This window comes from Prionailurus viverrinus, chromosome B4, assembly GCF_022837055.1.
Source record: "Prionailurus viverrinus isolate Anna chromosome B4, UM_Priviv_1.0, whole genome shotgun sequence".
NCBI classification, from domain to species: Eukaryota; Metazoa; Chordata; class Mammalia; order Carnivora; family Felidae; genus Prionailurus; species Prionailurus viverrinus.
Genome location: NC_062567.1, coordinates 9,157,630 through 9,170,201, shown reverse-complemented (window position 1 = coordinate 9,170,201; position 12,572 = coordinate 9,157,630). Strand labels below are relative to the sequence as shown.

Sequence of the window (12,572 nt, the reverse complement as noted above, 5' to 3'; positions counted from 1 at the left end):
AAGAGAATAGGGAACAACAAGCAGCATCGAGACTAAGGAACAGAATGTCTCCAGCACATGGGAAGCCCTCCCTGTGCCCTGTCTAGGCACTGCTCCACGCGCACCCCAGGGGTAATCGCTACCCTGCTTTCAAACACCAAACACTGGTCTGCCTGGCTTTGTACTTTGTATAAATGGAACTGTAGGATACATGTAAAAAAAAAAAAAAAAAAAAAAAAGAAGGAATTGGTGGGTGAACATCACAACAGGTGCTGGGACACAGCAATGTGATTTCTGGTAATCAGAATCTAGATAAGTGACTTTTGGTTCTGAGCCTCAGAAAGCGCAGAGCAGAGTGGTATGCAGAATAGCACCGCCCCCCTGAGACATACACCCCCTACCCCTGGGGAACCCGTGGGCACGTCAGGTTACACGACAAAGGTGGATCAGGGTCGTTGACCGTAAGATTGGGAATCGATCCTGGATTTTCAGGTGGGCCCAATGGAATCACAAGGGCTTTTAAAAGTGAAGGTGGGAATCCACAGGGAGGAGGTCAGAGGATGTGACTGGGGGGCTCTGAAGATGGAGGAAGGGGTTGCAAGCCAAAGAACACGGGTGGGATCTAGAAGCTGGGAAAGGCCAGGTAACAGATCCTCCCCTAGAACCTCCAGAAGGAATGCAGTCCTGCCACACCTGGATTTTAGCTCCGTGAGACCCACAGAGACTTCTGGCTGACAGAAATGCAAGATAATAAAGCTGTGTTGTTTAAACTATCAAGTTAGTGGTTATTTGTCAGGGAAGCAACAGAAAACTAACACACCAGCTACATCCCTAGGTTTGCTGTTTTGTCAGAGTAAAAGTTGTTACCTGAGCTAAAGCCTTCACCTATTCTGAACTTTCTCAAGGAAGCCCTGCCTTTTGGTGACAGCTGGTTCAGGGCTGTCCCCTAAATGTAAAGCAGAGTCTACGGTTTGAAAAGGGATAGAGAAAATCGTACTGGATGAATTAAGTCTCTTTCTCCTCTTATAAGTGCTTACGAGGGGGCTTAGCTAAGTGGTATAAGTGAGTGCTGATGGCAGGATACTGTTCTGCAAGAACTTTTTTTGGTCCTATTTTATTAATGTTGAAGGACAGGGGATTTATCGTTTTCTAAGAGACTAAGGGTAAAAATTTCTACAAAGAATATAATGCAATTTACACTTTGCCTTCAAATTCAATTTAGTAGGTTAAGCCCTGAGTAGAAAGAGGCAGTAATAGTTGGTCATAACATGTAATGCCAAAGGAAATCGTTCAGGCAAGGTCCCAGGACTGAACTGTGGACTGAGGGTGTGCTAGAAACTTGAGAAGGACATGGAAGAATAAATGGGGTACGATGGACAAAGGGGAAGAGAAGTTAGAGGCTCGTCTGTAAAAACCAGGAACTGAGGTCAGATGAGGGAGGACTGTCACCACCAATGCTCTGCCACCAGAGCCAGGAGGCCAAGTCGGCAGGCAGCCAGGCCCTTGGCTGTTGTGAGCAGTTTGGTTTCCAATCTAGTGAAATGACCCAGGCAGGACTCTGGTCACAAGACATGGCCCCATATCCCACAATCTCTCTATGTTCTGCTGAGTCACAGCAGCTCAAAACAGAGCCCAAGGTTAGAACCATCTCCCCCACTCACCGTCTTGCATGTTACTACTCGACATTTCACTTCTCTGATGCTTCTCATCTTTTCTTCCATTTGTTCTTTTTTCACCAGTGGCTCAAAATAGCGTTCCTGCAGCTCAGCCTCTGCCTGGAATGACAAGGCACACAGAAGACCTTGTACCAAATCCAACACATACTCAAGGCACCAGTTCAGTAATAATAAAAACTGAAAAGCCAAGCTAACCATTATGAGGACATCTGATAAGACCTCAATGAACTGCAAACCAAAAGACAATCAAAAGTAGACACAAGCTCTTAATTTTCCAGAAAACAGTGGGAAAACATCCATGACTAAGAAACAGAACATGTCAAATATAAACCAAAAGAGAATTATTTCTACTGTTCCAATATAGACTCAAACTATGTAAGGTATTCAGTGCCTCCCCACTTGACAGCCCAGTCTATTCAATACTATTTTCTAGACCAAGCACTCGGCCAGAGTAATCCCTGGTTGTTTGGACTAACAGGGAGTAGGCAGGAGGGCAGAGAGAGATTTACAGCAGAATGTGGTCACAGCTCTGCAGTTGGAGCAGCTGCACAGGGCCCAAGGCCTTTGGTGGCCACAGAGGCAAAGAGCTCAGCTCTGCAGCCTTCCTGGGCTGGCTTGAGCATCTCTCCGGACCAAGTTTCAGGTCTAGTAGAATGGTGGGATATTTAACTGTCTCATTAGTCAGTAGTTTATCAAAAGAGCGGAGTATTCAGAGTACTGACACTAAATAAGGACAGAAACTGTCCCTGTGAGGACACTGTGAAAATGGTGGGAGTACTTTTTTTTTGTTACCCCAGTGATTCCTACTTCTGCTACTTGCAGGGACTAGGGATGCTATACCTGTGGTGTACAACAGTCCCTCTACATCAAGGGATTCTTCTGACTATTCTAGACAGCACCCATGTGATGAAAAACCCAGTTATAGCTCTCAAACCTAACTGCTTTATAAACAACTCTACAATAGGGGCACCTGGGTGGCTCAGTTGGTTAAGCATCTGACTTCGGCTCAGGTCATGATCTCATGGTTCATGAGTTTGAGCCCCATGTTGGGCACTGTGCTGACAGCTCAGAGCCTGGAGCCTGAAGCCTGCTTTGAATTCTGCTCCCTCTCTCTCTCTACCTACTCTGACTCTCAAAAATAAACATTAAAAAAATAATTAAAAAAAAAATTAAAAACACTACAGTATTTGTGCATGGTTCAGATATCCATTGAATATTCCAAGAATACAACTGGACAACTCTTCTGTATATAGAGGAACAACTGTAGTTTGTTATCTTCTAAAGCTTCCTGGGTTATTCACGGCTTAAACACACACACACACACACACACACACACACACACACTCAAAGAAACAGACCCATGGTATTTAAGTGACCAAAAGACCACACCGAGAGTCTTCATTTCTACTTGTTTCATTTACATTTATCATCCACCCCTCCGACTACTTCTACTTCATTATTTTTCCTGGGATAGTTGTGCCTACACATTTATATAACAAAATACATATATTTTTAATATGACCCCCCCCCCCCTTTTCACATTATATGTAGGATATTATGCTGATATCCTTGAAGTTTCTAGTTAGGTAATTTATATTACCCAAGAATTTTATTTCAGGATAATAAAGGAGCAATCCAAAATGTGAGGCATTGGAAGCAACTATGCCCAATGGGTTGTTAACTACTGATTTACAGTATTTGAAAAGCCAATGGAAAAATATTTGAATGGAAAAAAAATCCCTTCCCACAAGGCAAGGCAGGAAATAATAGCGGTGAACCGCCTAAATGTTACTTCAAAGCCATTAACTACAAGACAACATTTTTATAATACTGAGGCCCATTAAAACAATGTTACATGATATTCTTCAATTCAAGGACAAAGGCAAAGCTAAATTCTATCAGAAATATTCCTGCTCTTCGAAGTCAACTCAGACATATAACTACGTCTCGGGTGAGTCCCACAATAAAAAGCCTCAAGTCTGAAGGTCGTCTGTGTCATCTTTGACCTTTTGGGCTCTTACCTCTCTTAGAACCCCTGTGTGCTTCGACTTTGCTTTTAGAATTTTCTGAAATTCGTCAGATTCCAGGTAGGCAAGTTGTTCTCTTCTTTTTTTCCTGGCAGGCTCCAATTCATCTTCAGCTAGAGCAGAAAGGAAAAACGATGGTCATTACAGAGGAATTTCAGGAAGCCAGTGAGCCTCATGGACTCAGCTACCCCCATCCTCTCCCTCTCTGCTTAAGAGGCCCTTCAAACCTAATTTACCCCACTAGGTACCAACAGAGGGAAACTCTTAAGGAGTGAGGCTGAAAAGGAGAGCCTAGAATATGAGGTATGGCAGATTTGACCACTGAATTAGAATCTCTTTTCCACCTTAAAATAGGAGCTTTGATGACAGGAAACATCAACAAAAATCCTTTTTACAAATTGATGGTAAAATGTCACTGCCAACTTCAGAGTTTTAAAAATAAAAACAGGGCAATTTGCTAAGAAATTATGCTCCTTTCAAAGCAAATCTTTATACTAATATATCTGTGCAAAGATCCAGTGAGAAACCTTTTTCCAAGCTCTTAGATTGTGCCTAATTTCATTTCAATTTAATGCGATTATAGAAAACGGTCAGTTCCAGTTGTCGAAATTCTATCTAGGTGTTGTAGAGAGGTAAATTTAAGTAAAACAATGACTTTTGATATCAGGGATGGTGGTTATAGTTTAGAACATCTTACAGATGGCTTCATTCCCACTGTTAACTCTGAAATCCACAGTACCTTGAGGAGAAAACGTGTTGTTCTTTTCTACACGTTCCTTCACTTCCAGGACATCCTGGGGGTCCTTCTGCTTCTTTTTAATGCCGTTTGGATCTGTTTTTGTAAGAATCTGACCTTTTGCCCTTAATTTGGTTATAGCAGCTAACTAGAAGAAAAGAGGAGATAAAAATCTTAAAGATGAGACGGGTATCTGTGATCCTAAATCCTTTTTCTAGTTATTAGCCAGTGAATTCTGTTCTCACATACAAATTGGCAAAATAGATCTTCTCTTTGCTTAGCATTATTAACCCGATTATTAAAATTTTAAAGCATGGAGACAGGTCTATGAGCTAATAAATAAAGTTTCAGTTTATTTAAATATCAATAGTTTCGTATCAGCTACACTGTGGGCTTCAAAACCCATGGAGGAATCACATAAACATTTTGGAAGTTTGTTTTAGAATCAGGGGCGCCTGGGTGGCGCAGTCAGTTAAGCGTCCGACTTCAGCCAGGTCACGATCTCGCGGTCCGGGAGTTCGAGCCCCGCGTCAGGCTCTGGGCTGATGGCTCAGAGCCTAGAGCCTGTTTCCGATTCTGTGTCTCCCTCTCTCTCTGCCCCTCCCCCGTTCATGCTCTGTCTCTCTCTGTCCCAAAAATAAATAGAATCAGACGGAATGAAGGCACCTGTGTGGCTCAGTCGGTTAAGCATCCAAGTCTTGATTTTGGTTCAGGTTCCGATCTAAAGGTTCATGGGATCAAGTCCCGTGTCGGGCTCTGCACTGATAGTGCGGAGCCTGCTTGGGATTCTCTCTCCCGCTCTCTCCCTGCCCCTCCCCTGTTCACACTTTCTCTCAAAATAAATAACAACAAAAAAAGAATCAGACTTAGGATAGAATTTTAGCTCTGCCACTTACTAGTTTGTAACCTTACGCAAATTAACGTCTCAGCCTTTATAACATGGAGATGTTTTCCTAGGCTGTGTGGATAGAATGAGAGAATGCATGCAAAGCATGAACCTACACACATAACATGGCATGTGTGCGTCGATCACAGGTACACGTGCAATTATTATCATTATTCTTACTGCAGATACAGCTTTGGCTTATAACTAGCTTTTGCCCTTCATGTGATATAGCTACTAACTAGAACAAAGAGAAGACAGGCTCAAGTTGGGGCTCAGGGTGACTCAGGAAGTGGAGAGGTGGGGTTCTGAGCACTCTCGACTCCTACATCAATCAGAGTGACTTAGCTCTTGTAGAAGTTTTCTTTTAAAGGATTCTTTAAACCACCATTTTACAGTCTTGCCTCAGTAATTCCTAGTTTGTCTCTTTCAGGCCAGTGTTTACACAATGTCTTTTAGCCGTGTAAGGAACAGCGCTGAGAACGGGTTAACGTTAAATTAATGGCATTATGTTGATACCATCATCCTTTGACTCTGATTATCATGATCAATAAAAAGCTATTACTGTCTTTCCTGGTCATAGATGTATAAGTCTGCAACTCCAGTCATGCCCTACAGAATGCAAATTCAAATGGTGAAAAAAGATGTCACTTACCTTTTTGGCTTCTGCTAAAGCACTCAGTTTTGGTCTTGGTGGCGGGGACTCATCAAAAAATAGAACATCATCTCCTTCTGAGATGCCTCGTCCAAGCTTGGGCATCGGTGTGGCTGGTGTTCCTTCCAGGCTGGGGAACTCAGCCCCCATTTGTGGAGACCGAGAAGGGGCCCGTTGAGAAGAGGGTGGCACAGCCAGGCTTTCGACCCCACTTGAGCTTTGGAGAAATCTTTAAAGAAATATGCAGTCACACGATGTGCAGACTGGCAGACTGCAGGCAGGGGAGCAGCTGTAAGTGGCTGTTTGTAAAATAACTCCCCTCCTTGGTCAATAATTCAGATTAGCACACAGGAAGAAAAACGTTAGCTTTACTAACTCTGGTTTAATTGATTTTTCATAGAATACGACCACTGTTTTACCAATTTAGAACTAATTACTATTTTTGCCAACGAGCTTTCTAGCAAGTGCCTCTACAGAACGCAGCCTTGCAGGTGAGATGTGGGCCACCCAAGCGCCCCAACGGTAATACCTTTAAAAGGACAGCGCTCCCTATTTCACACAAGGCCACGACTGACTCCCATGTATCTATTTAGCTCGTGTGTATGTAGCTACATGATGCATGCATCTAAAGATATTCCATCAGCAGCTCAAACTCACCTGCCTGAGGCCAAATGATTGCTCGGATTTTTCCAAAGAATTTCCTCTGGACTTTCCTGTTCATTAAACCACTGCCTTTCAGTGGCCCAGATTTGGGACAGTGTAATGGTTCAAACTAGAGCAGAACAGGTGTGAGTCCAAACCTGGCTCCATCAACCACCTGCTCTCTGGCGCTCAGTTGTATCACTCACAAAATGAGGATAAGAGCACCTCACAGATCATGGTAAAGGCCGCGTGAGACACTGTATTTATGCAGGACACAGCATGGCGCTCCATACCCACTGAGCATCTGTGAACCTCGCTCTTATCACTGTTCTGAGAACTTGAGTTCAAGATCCTTTGACGTGTTCACCTTCTGTACCCATTTCTACTTGCTTTTGCCTCTAAAAGGACGCCACTTCCCCTGCCTCATTTTCATCATTTACCTGAACAACTGCAAAATTTACTCACTGGCTTTGCCTGTACTTACGACACTAATTGTGGCAAAACTAAAGAATGAGAGGGAACACGTCGCCCTGCACAAAACCCTCTGCAAGTGTTTCTTTCTCTTCTTCTTGGGATGGTAATTACTATAACCTGTGCCACCTGGCCTCAGATTCTCTGCATGAGTCAGAAATCTAGAACTTAAAATGTTTTCTTCTTAGGTTAGGTTAAAATTGTTTTCAAACTTTCAAACTTAAAAAAAGGTAGCTAACCATCCAAAACCTGAAGGCACACGTTGGAAATCTATTAAGACACTCTGAGAATCCCTGAGATGAGTTATCTAAACAGAGCATTAAACCTATCCTTCTTACCGTTTCTGTATTTCTTCTGATCTCTTTTTCCTCATCTCCAGCATGTGCTGTTTCTGCTGCTTCAAGAGGGCTGACGCCGAGACAGACTGGAAAGCGGGTTTCAGGCTCCCTGTCAGCCCTAAAACACAAGCCATAGGCTGAGGCGCTCCGAGGGGCCGTGGGGATGCAGTGTGGGCACCAGAGAGGGGAAGGCTGATTCTACCTGATGACCTGGCTTTGGCTAAATGTTGTTTCAAGTTTCTGGCTCCAAATGTAGGCAAGTCCATCAGTTCCCTGAATTCCTCAGAGCAAGACAAGGTTTTCTGATGTATTCCTGGAATATACAAACATCAGCTTTAGAGGACTCTAGTTCAGACAGTTTGAGATCAAGTGATGTCACTTTCTTTGTCCTTTTTTTTACAGTAGGCTCCACGCTCAACGTGGGGCTTGAACTCACAACCCTGAGGTCAAGAGTGCTGTGCTCTACCGAACGAGCCAGCCGGGTGCCCCTCGTGATATCGCTTTTTAAACTCCAGATTCACAACTCAGTTGTTTGTAAATGAAGTAGGTGGAATGCCAAAAGAAAAAAGAATCCTTAGTCTCTAATATGAGACTAGTAGGACTTTGAGGACAGAACAGATAAATCCTATTTCTAGTGATGATTAGAACACCAGTGTCTGTGGGCTCATTTCATACATAACATCTGGCACGTGCACGATGGGTATGGTCTGTGCTGGGCCCTCACCACTGTTAGGAACAAAGCCCCAAGTGAGAAGGGCAGAGATGCCATTCTTTGACTTAAGACTTGTTTTAATGAAAAGGTAACTGATGGGTTTGAGCAGGAACCGGATACTATAGATTCTAATGCTAGACATTAGGAGTTAGACCAGACACATCAAGAAAATTTACAAAGCATACCAAGCAAAGACTCAGCCACGATAATATGCTGCTTTTTTTTTAAGATGATGCCAGCCAAGCTTGATTCCTTTGGCTTAGGCCACATCACTCGTTACAGTGATGAGGGAATATTTTTAACTTAGGGTATGGGCCAAGACCATTTTCAATCCTAAAGACGAGATATTTAAACTGCAGAAAGAAATACAGCATCGAGAAAGCAAGTTACCAAGCTTTTGTTGGGCCTCCTGAATGATCAAGTCTGTCCCCTTGACGACCATATTAGTCAGAGTGGTTTGAATCTTCTTTTTAGGAGCAACAGCAGCTGCACTGAAATGACAAGGGTCACCCCCAAAAGGTAAGTCATGACGCTTCAATGTTTTGACGAGGTAAGGGCACAGCTGTGTTCATTTATTACAAGCTGCCAGAAGTTTGTCACAGAACTAAGGAAACTTTCCTAATACTGTGGTCCTACAGTGCAGCGGGTGAATGCATTACATCAGGCAATCTGCAACTCTGGGTGAGGTCTTTCTGGACAAGCAACATGGCAAAAGAAATAAACAATATGCCCATACTTTCATCAAGTAGTCTGGGAATTAATCTTAAAATGATTGAGGACTATGCAAAAACTCAGGATCTTAACGGGATAAAATATTGTTTGTAATGTTAAAAGTTGGAAACTCCATTAATGTTTATCCACAGGGAACCGTGTTGTCACAGAGTCACCTAAAAGCATACTAAATAGCCACTAAAAATAATGCTGTAAGTGTACATTCGATAAGGAAAGGGTTATTTTATGTACGGAAAAAAGTTACTAAGTATAGGTCCATTTTGATCTCATTTTATATTACTAGAAATTTATACATATGGGGCTCCTTTGGGCTGTGCTGTATGCACACATTTTTCATAACACAGCAGTATTGCTTTTTGCAGTTTGGAAAAATACAGAAATTATTTTAAATCTTAAAAACGTGCTTGATGTGGTAAGCTAGGCAGGATGTGAGAGTGCTCTTGCCCAATTTCTGTTAGACTGGGAAGAAAATGTTTTGTTCTTGGACCAATGGTAGCTCCCTTGTGCCAGGTCCCCACCTGTCCTCATACGTGCTTCCTACAATATTGTGACAGTGCCACTGATCACCTAGTTTAGGGACTCTATGGAGGGCCTGTGCTCCCCAGAAGAGAGGCCGTGGATGTTTGCCTTGGCAGCACTCCACTCCTAAGGCTTGACTGCTACTGATTCACGGAGTTAAATGTGGATTCCAAGAGGTTTATGAGCTCACGGTAAAAGTCATGAGGGAAATGACTTAAAGGAGGCCGACACTATGATTAACATAGCTCCAGCAGCCATACAATCGCCCCTGACAAAGTTGCACTATGACATCAGAAGCCAAAGGAGAAACGTGGGCTCCGAGGTAAAGACCATCATGACACGACTAATTTCTCGCCCCGTGTTCTCCTCTCTACCTGGGCATAAAGGAGGTCCTCGTCTACCCTGTTCCGGGCAGTGAGCTATGAAAGATAAAGGCTGTCCAAGTCTCCCAGGACTATTACAGAACAGGACAACCACTGGGATTCTTCTAAGGAGACAAGCAAGATCCCTGTCGCAAAAGACGCCCTGGAGAACATCTTACACGGAGGCCGCGTACGACGCAGAAGAAACTCCTCCATAGTAAAAACCATCCTGACACAGCCGTTCTCTCAGGCCGGTGCCTTTGCGGGCAAACTTCTTTGGAATTCGTCCTCCGGAGAAGGTTGACTGCAGTTCAGCTCGCCTGGCACTGAGCTTCTTGTACTGGGTCTGGATGTGGTACTGGCAGTACTCACAGTCGTTCTGCAAAGGGCACAGCAGTGGCATCAGGATTAGGGACACACATGGGAGGAAAGCATCAATAAACACTGGTCCTTTTGCTCAGCTTTGAGGGGCACTACTCTTTTTTTTTTGGAAGTCTATTTATGTATTTTGAGAGACAGAAAGAACACAAACGGAGGAGGGGCAGAGAGAGAACCCCAAACAGGCTCTGTGCTGCCAGCGCAGAGCCCAATGCGGGGCTTGAACTCATGAAACCAGGAAATCATGACCTGAGCCGAAACCAAGAGTCAGACACTTAACCGACTGAGCGCCCCCCACAGGCACCTTTGTGGGGCACTATTCTAGGTGCAGAATCCCCCTTTTGACCTCCAAGCCCATTCCTAAAGGGGAGATATACACAGACTTACTGGAATTACACTTAAAAGCTCTAGTCACATGAAAGAAAAAGTGATACTGTTCACCCCATTTGCCCTCTTTCTAAAATGGAAGGAACATTAGCTTCTAGAATGAACCTCAAGAACATTATGCTAAGTGAAAGAAGTCAGACACGAGAGGCCATATTACCAGTAGATGGAGGTGAGGGGTTAGGGAAGAGGTTCCTTAATGAGTATGGGGTGTTTCTGTGGGGAATGAAAAGGTTCTGAAACTAGAGAGCGGCTGGTTGCACAAGAGTAAACATGATGGGTATCACCAAAGTGTACACTGTAAAATGGTTAACTGCAGATTGTGTGAACTCTACCTCAATGTGCACTGATACAAGAATACACCAACATCAGCATCTAGTGAAATTTTTCTATTCCTCTGGCTGCCTCTTGGACTAATGCTACTCCTTCAACGAAGGGGAAAAAAGGAAAGCAATGTGCTAACGTTCTACAGGGTGAGCCCTTAGGTGTGGGGACAGTGGGGTTTTAATGACTGTGTTCCTATGTGGAGATCTGTAAGACACTTCACTCTGAGACTTCTTATTCCAACTCCTTACCTCCTGCTATTCCCTGCTCAGCAGGTGATCTGTTAGGCAGGAATGAGGCAACTAACGGAGATGAAACTTGCCATTTAATCCTTTCAGAGAGCTCTAAGTAGCCCCACGTCACCCCCACGAGGATGGCTGTCATCAGAGACCAATAAAGACAGGTGCTGATCGGGACGTGGAGAAAATGCAGCCCTCCTCGCTGCTGGTGAGAATGTAAAAGCCACCTTGGAAACCAGTCTGGCAGTTCCTCAAAAGCCGAAACATGGGGGTTACCATTCGACGCAGAAATTCCAGGTATATACCCAAGGAAACTGAAAACATACATCTGCACAGTAACTGCTACATGAATGCTTATAGCTGCAGTATTCCTAACACGCCCCACCGAATGATGAATAAACAAAACTGATATATCCACACGATGCAGTATTATCCAACCACAAAAAGAGAATGAGGCAGTGACACCTGCTATAACATGAATGAATCCTGGAAACATGATGCTAAGTAAAAGAAGCTAGACACAAAAGGCATATTGTATAATTCTATTAGTAAAATGTCCAGAAGAGGCAAATCCAGAGAGAGAAAGTAGAGTGGTGCTTACCAGGGACTGAGGGAAGAGGGTAATGGGGACTGACTGCTAATTAGTATGGTTTGGTTTGGTTTTTTTTTTCTGGGAGGGGGAACAGTACCGAAAATGTTCTGAAATCACATAGTGCTGATGGTTGCACAACTCAGTATTACAACTACTCAACTGTCCACTTTGAAAGGGTGAATTGCATGGTATGTGAATTATATCTCAAGTTATCATAATTACTATTTTTTTAAAAGCTCTAAAAAAATACAGGGTGCCTGGAGGGCTCAGTTGGTTAGGCATCCAACTCTTGATTTCAGCTCAGGTCATGAGATCAAGCCCCCTGTTGGGCTCCGTGCTGAGCGTGGAGCCTGCTTGGGACTCTCTCTCTTGCCCCTCTCCCCTGCTTGCACACACGTTCTTTCTCAAAATAAACGAACATGGGGCGCCTGGGTGGCTCAGTTGGTCAAGCATCTGACTTCGGCTCATGTCATCTCGCAATTCATGGGTTCAGGCCCCACATCGGGCTCTGTGCTGACAGCTCGGAGCGTGGAGCCTGCTTCAGATTCTGTATCTTTCTCTCTCTCAAAAATAAATAAACATTAAAAAAAAATTTAAATAAACAAACGTTGGGGGGAAAATGCTCTAAGAAAATAAATGTTGGAGTTAACAGACTAAAATAAGGTTTTTAGTGTATTTTATCATAGTGTTTGATCTCTGGCACTACTCAGAATTGAGGGCAACTAAAATTCTGCCTTCCTCCTACCTCCTAGTCAGTTGGCAATAAAACAGCACGTTCCTTCCCAACAGTTCAATCCTTCCTGCATCCTTAGTTTTTTAAACTGGCAGTTATTAGCCACACACTGAATTTTCTTACTTTGGTGCTTCCTGTTACGTAGGAAACTCAGTTCCAAGTTGGTCGTTACTGCTACGCTATCTACAAT

The 12,572-nt window shown here is 43.6% G+C and overlaps 1 protein-coding gene across 6 annotated transcripts in view; it reads right to left on the bottom strand.

The window, feature by feature from the left end:
* Positions 1 to 12,572, bottom strand: part of MCM10 (minichromosome maintenance 10 replication initiation factor) — an 83,365-nt gene that overhangs the window by 55,084 nt on the left and 15,709 nt on the right. For all 6 annotated transcript variants that reach the window (XR_007154167.1, XM_047868054.1, XM_047868055.1 and 3 more), the window contains exons 10-17: positions 9,912 to 10,111; positions 8,510 to 8,610; positions 7,610 to 7,720; positions 7,408 to 7,525; positions 5,957 to 6,185; positions 4,422 to 4,566; positions 3,677 to 3,795; positions 1,641 to 1,754 (exon numbers count right to left, since the gene is read on the bottom strand). Coding sequence is in view for 5 of the 6 variants with exons in the window: in XM_047868054.1 (XP_047724010.1) it covers positions 1,641 to 1,754; positions 3,677 to 3,795; positions 4,422 to 4,566; positions 5,957 to 6,185; positions 7,408 to 7,525; positions 7,610 to 7,720; positions 8,510 to 8,610; positions 9,912 to 10,111 (1,137 nt within the window). In the remaining variant the exon portion in view is untranslated. The remainder of the gene's footprint in view (positions 1 to 1,640; positions 1,755 to 3,676; positions 3,796 to 4,421; positions 4,567 to 5,956; positions 6,186 to 7,407; positions 7,526 to 7,609; positions 7,721 to 8,509; positions 8,611 to 9,911; positions 10,112 to 12,572) is intronic.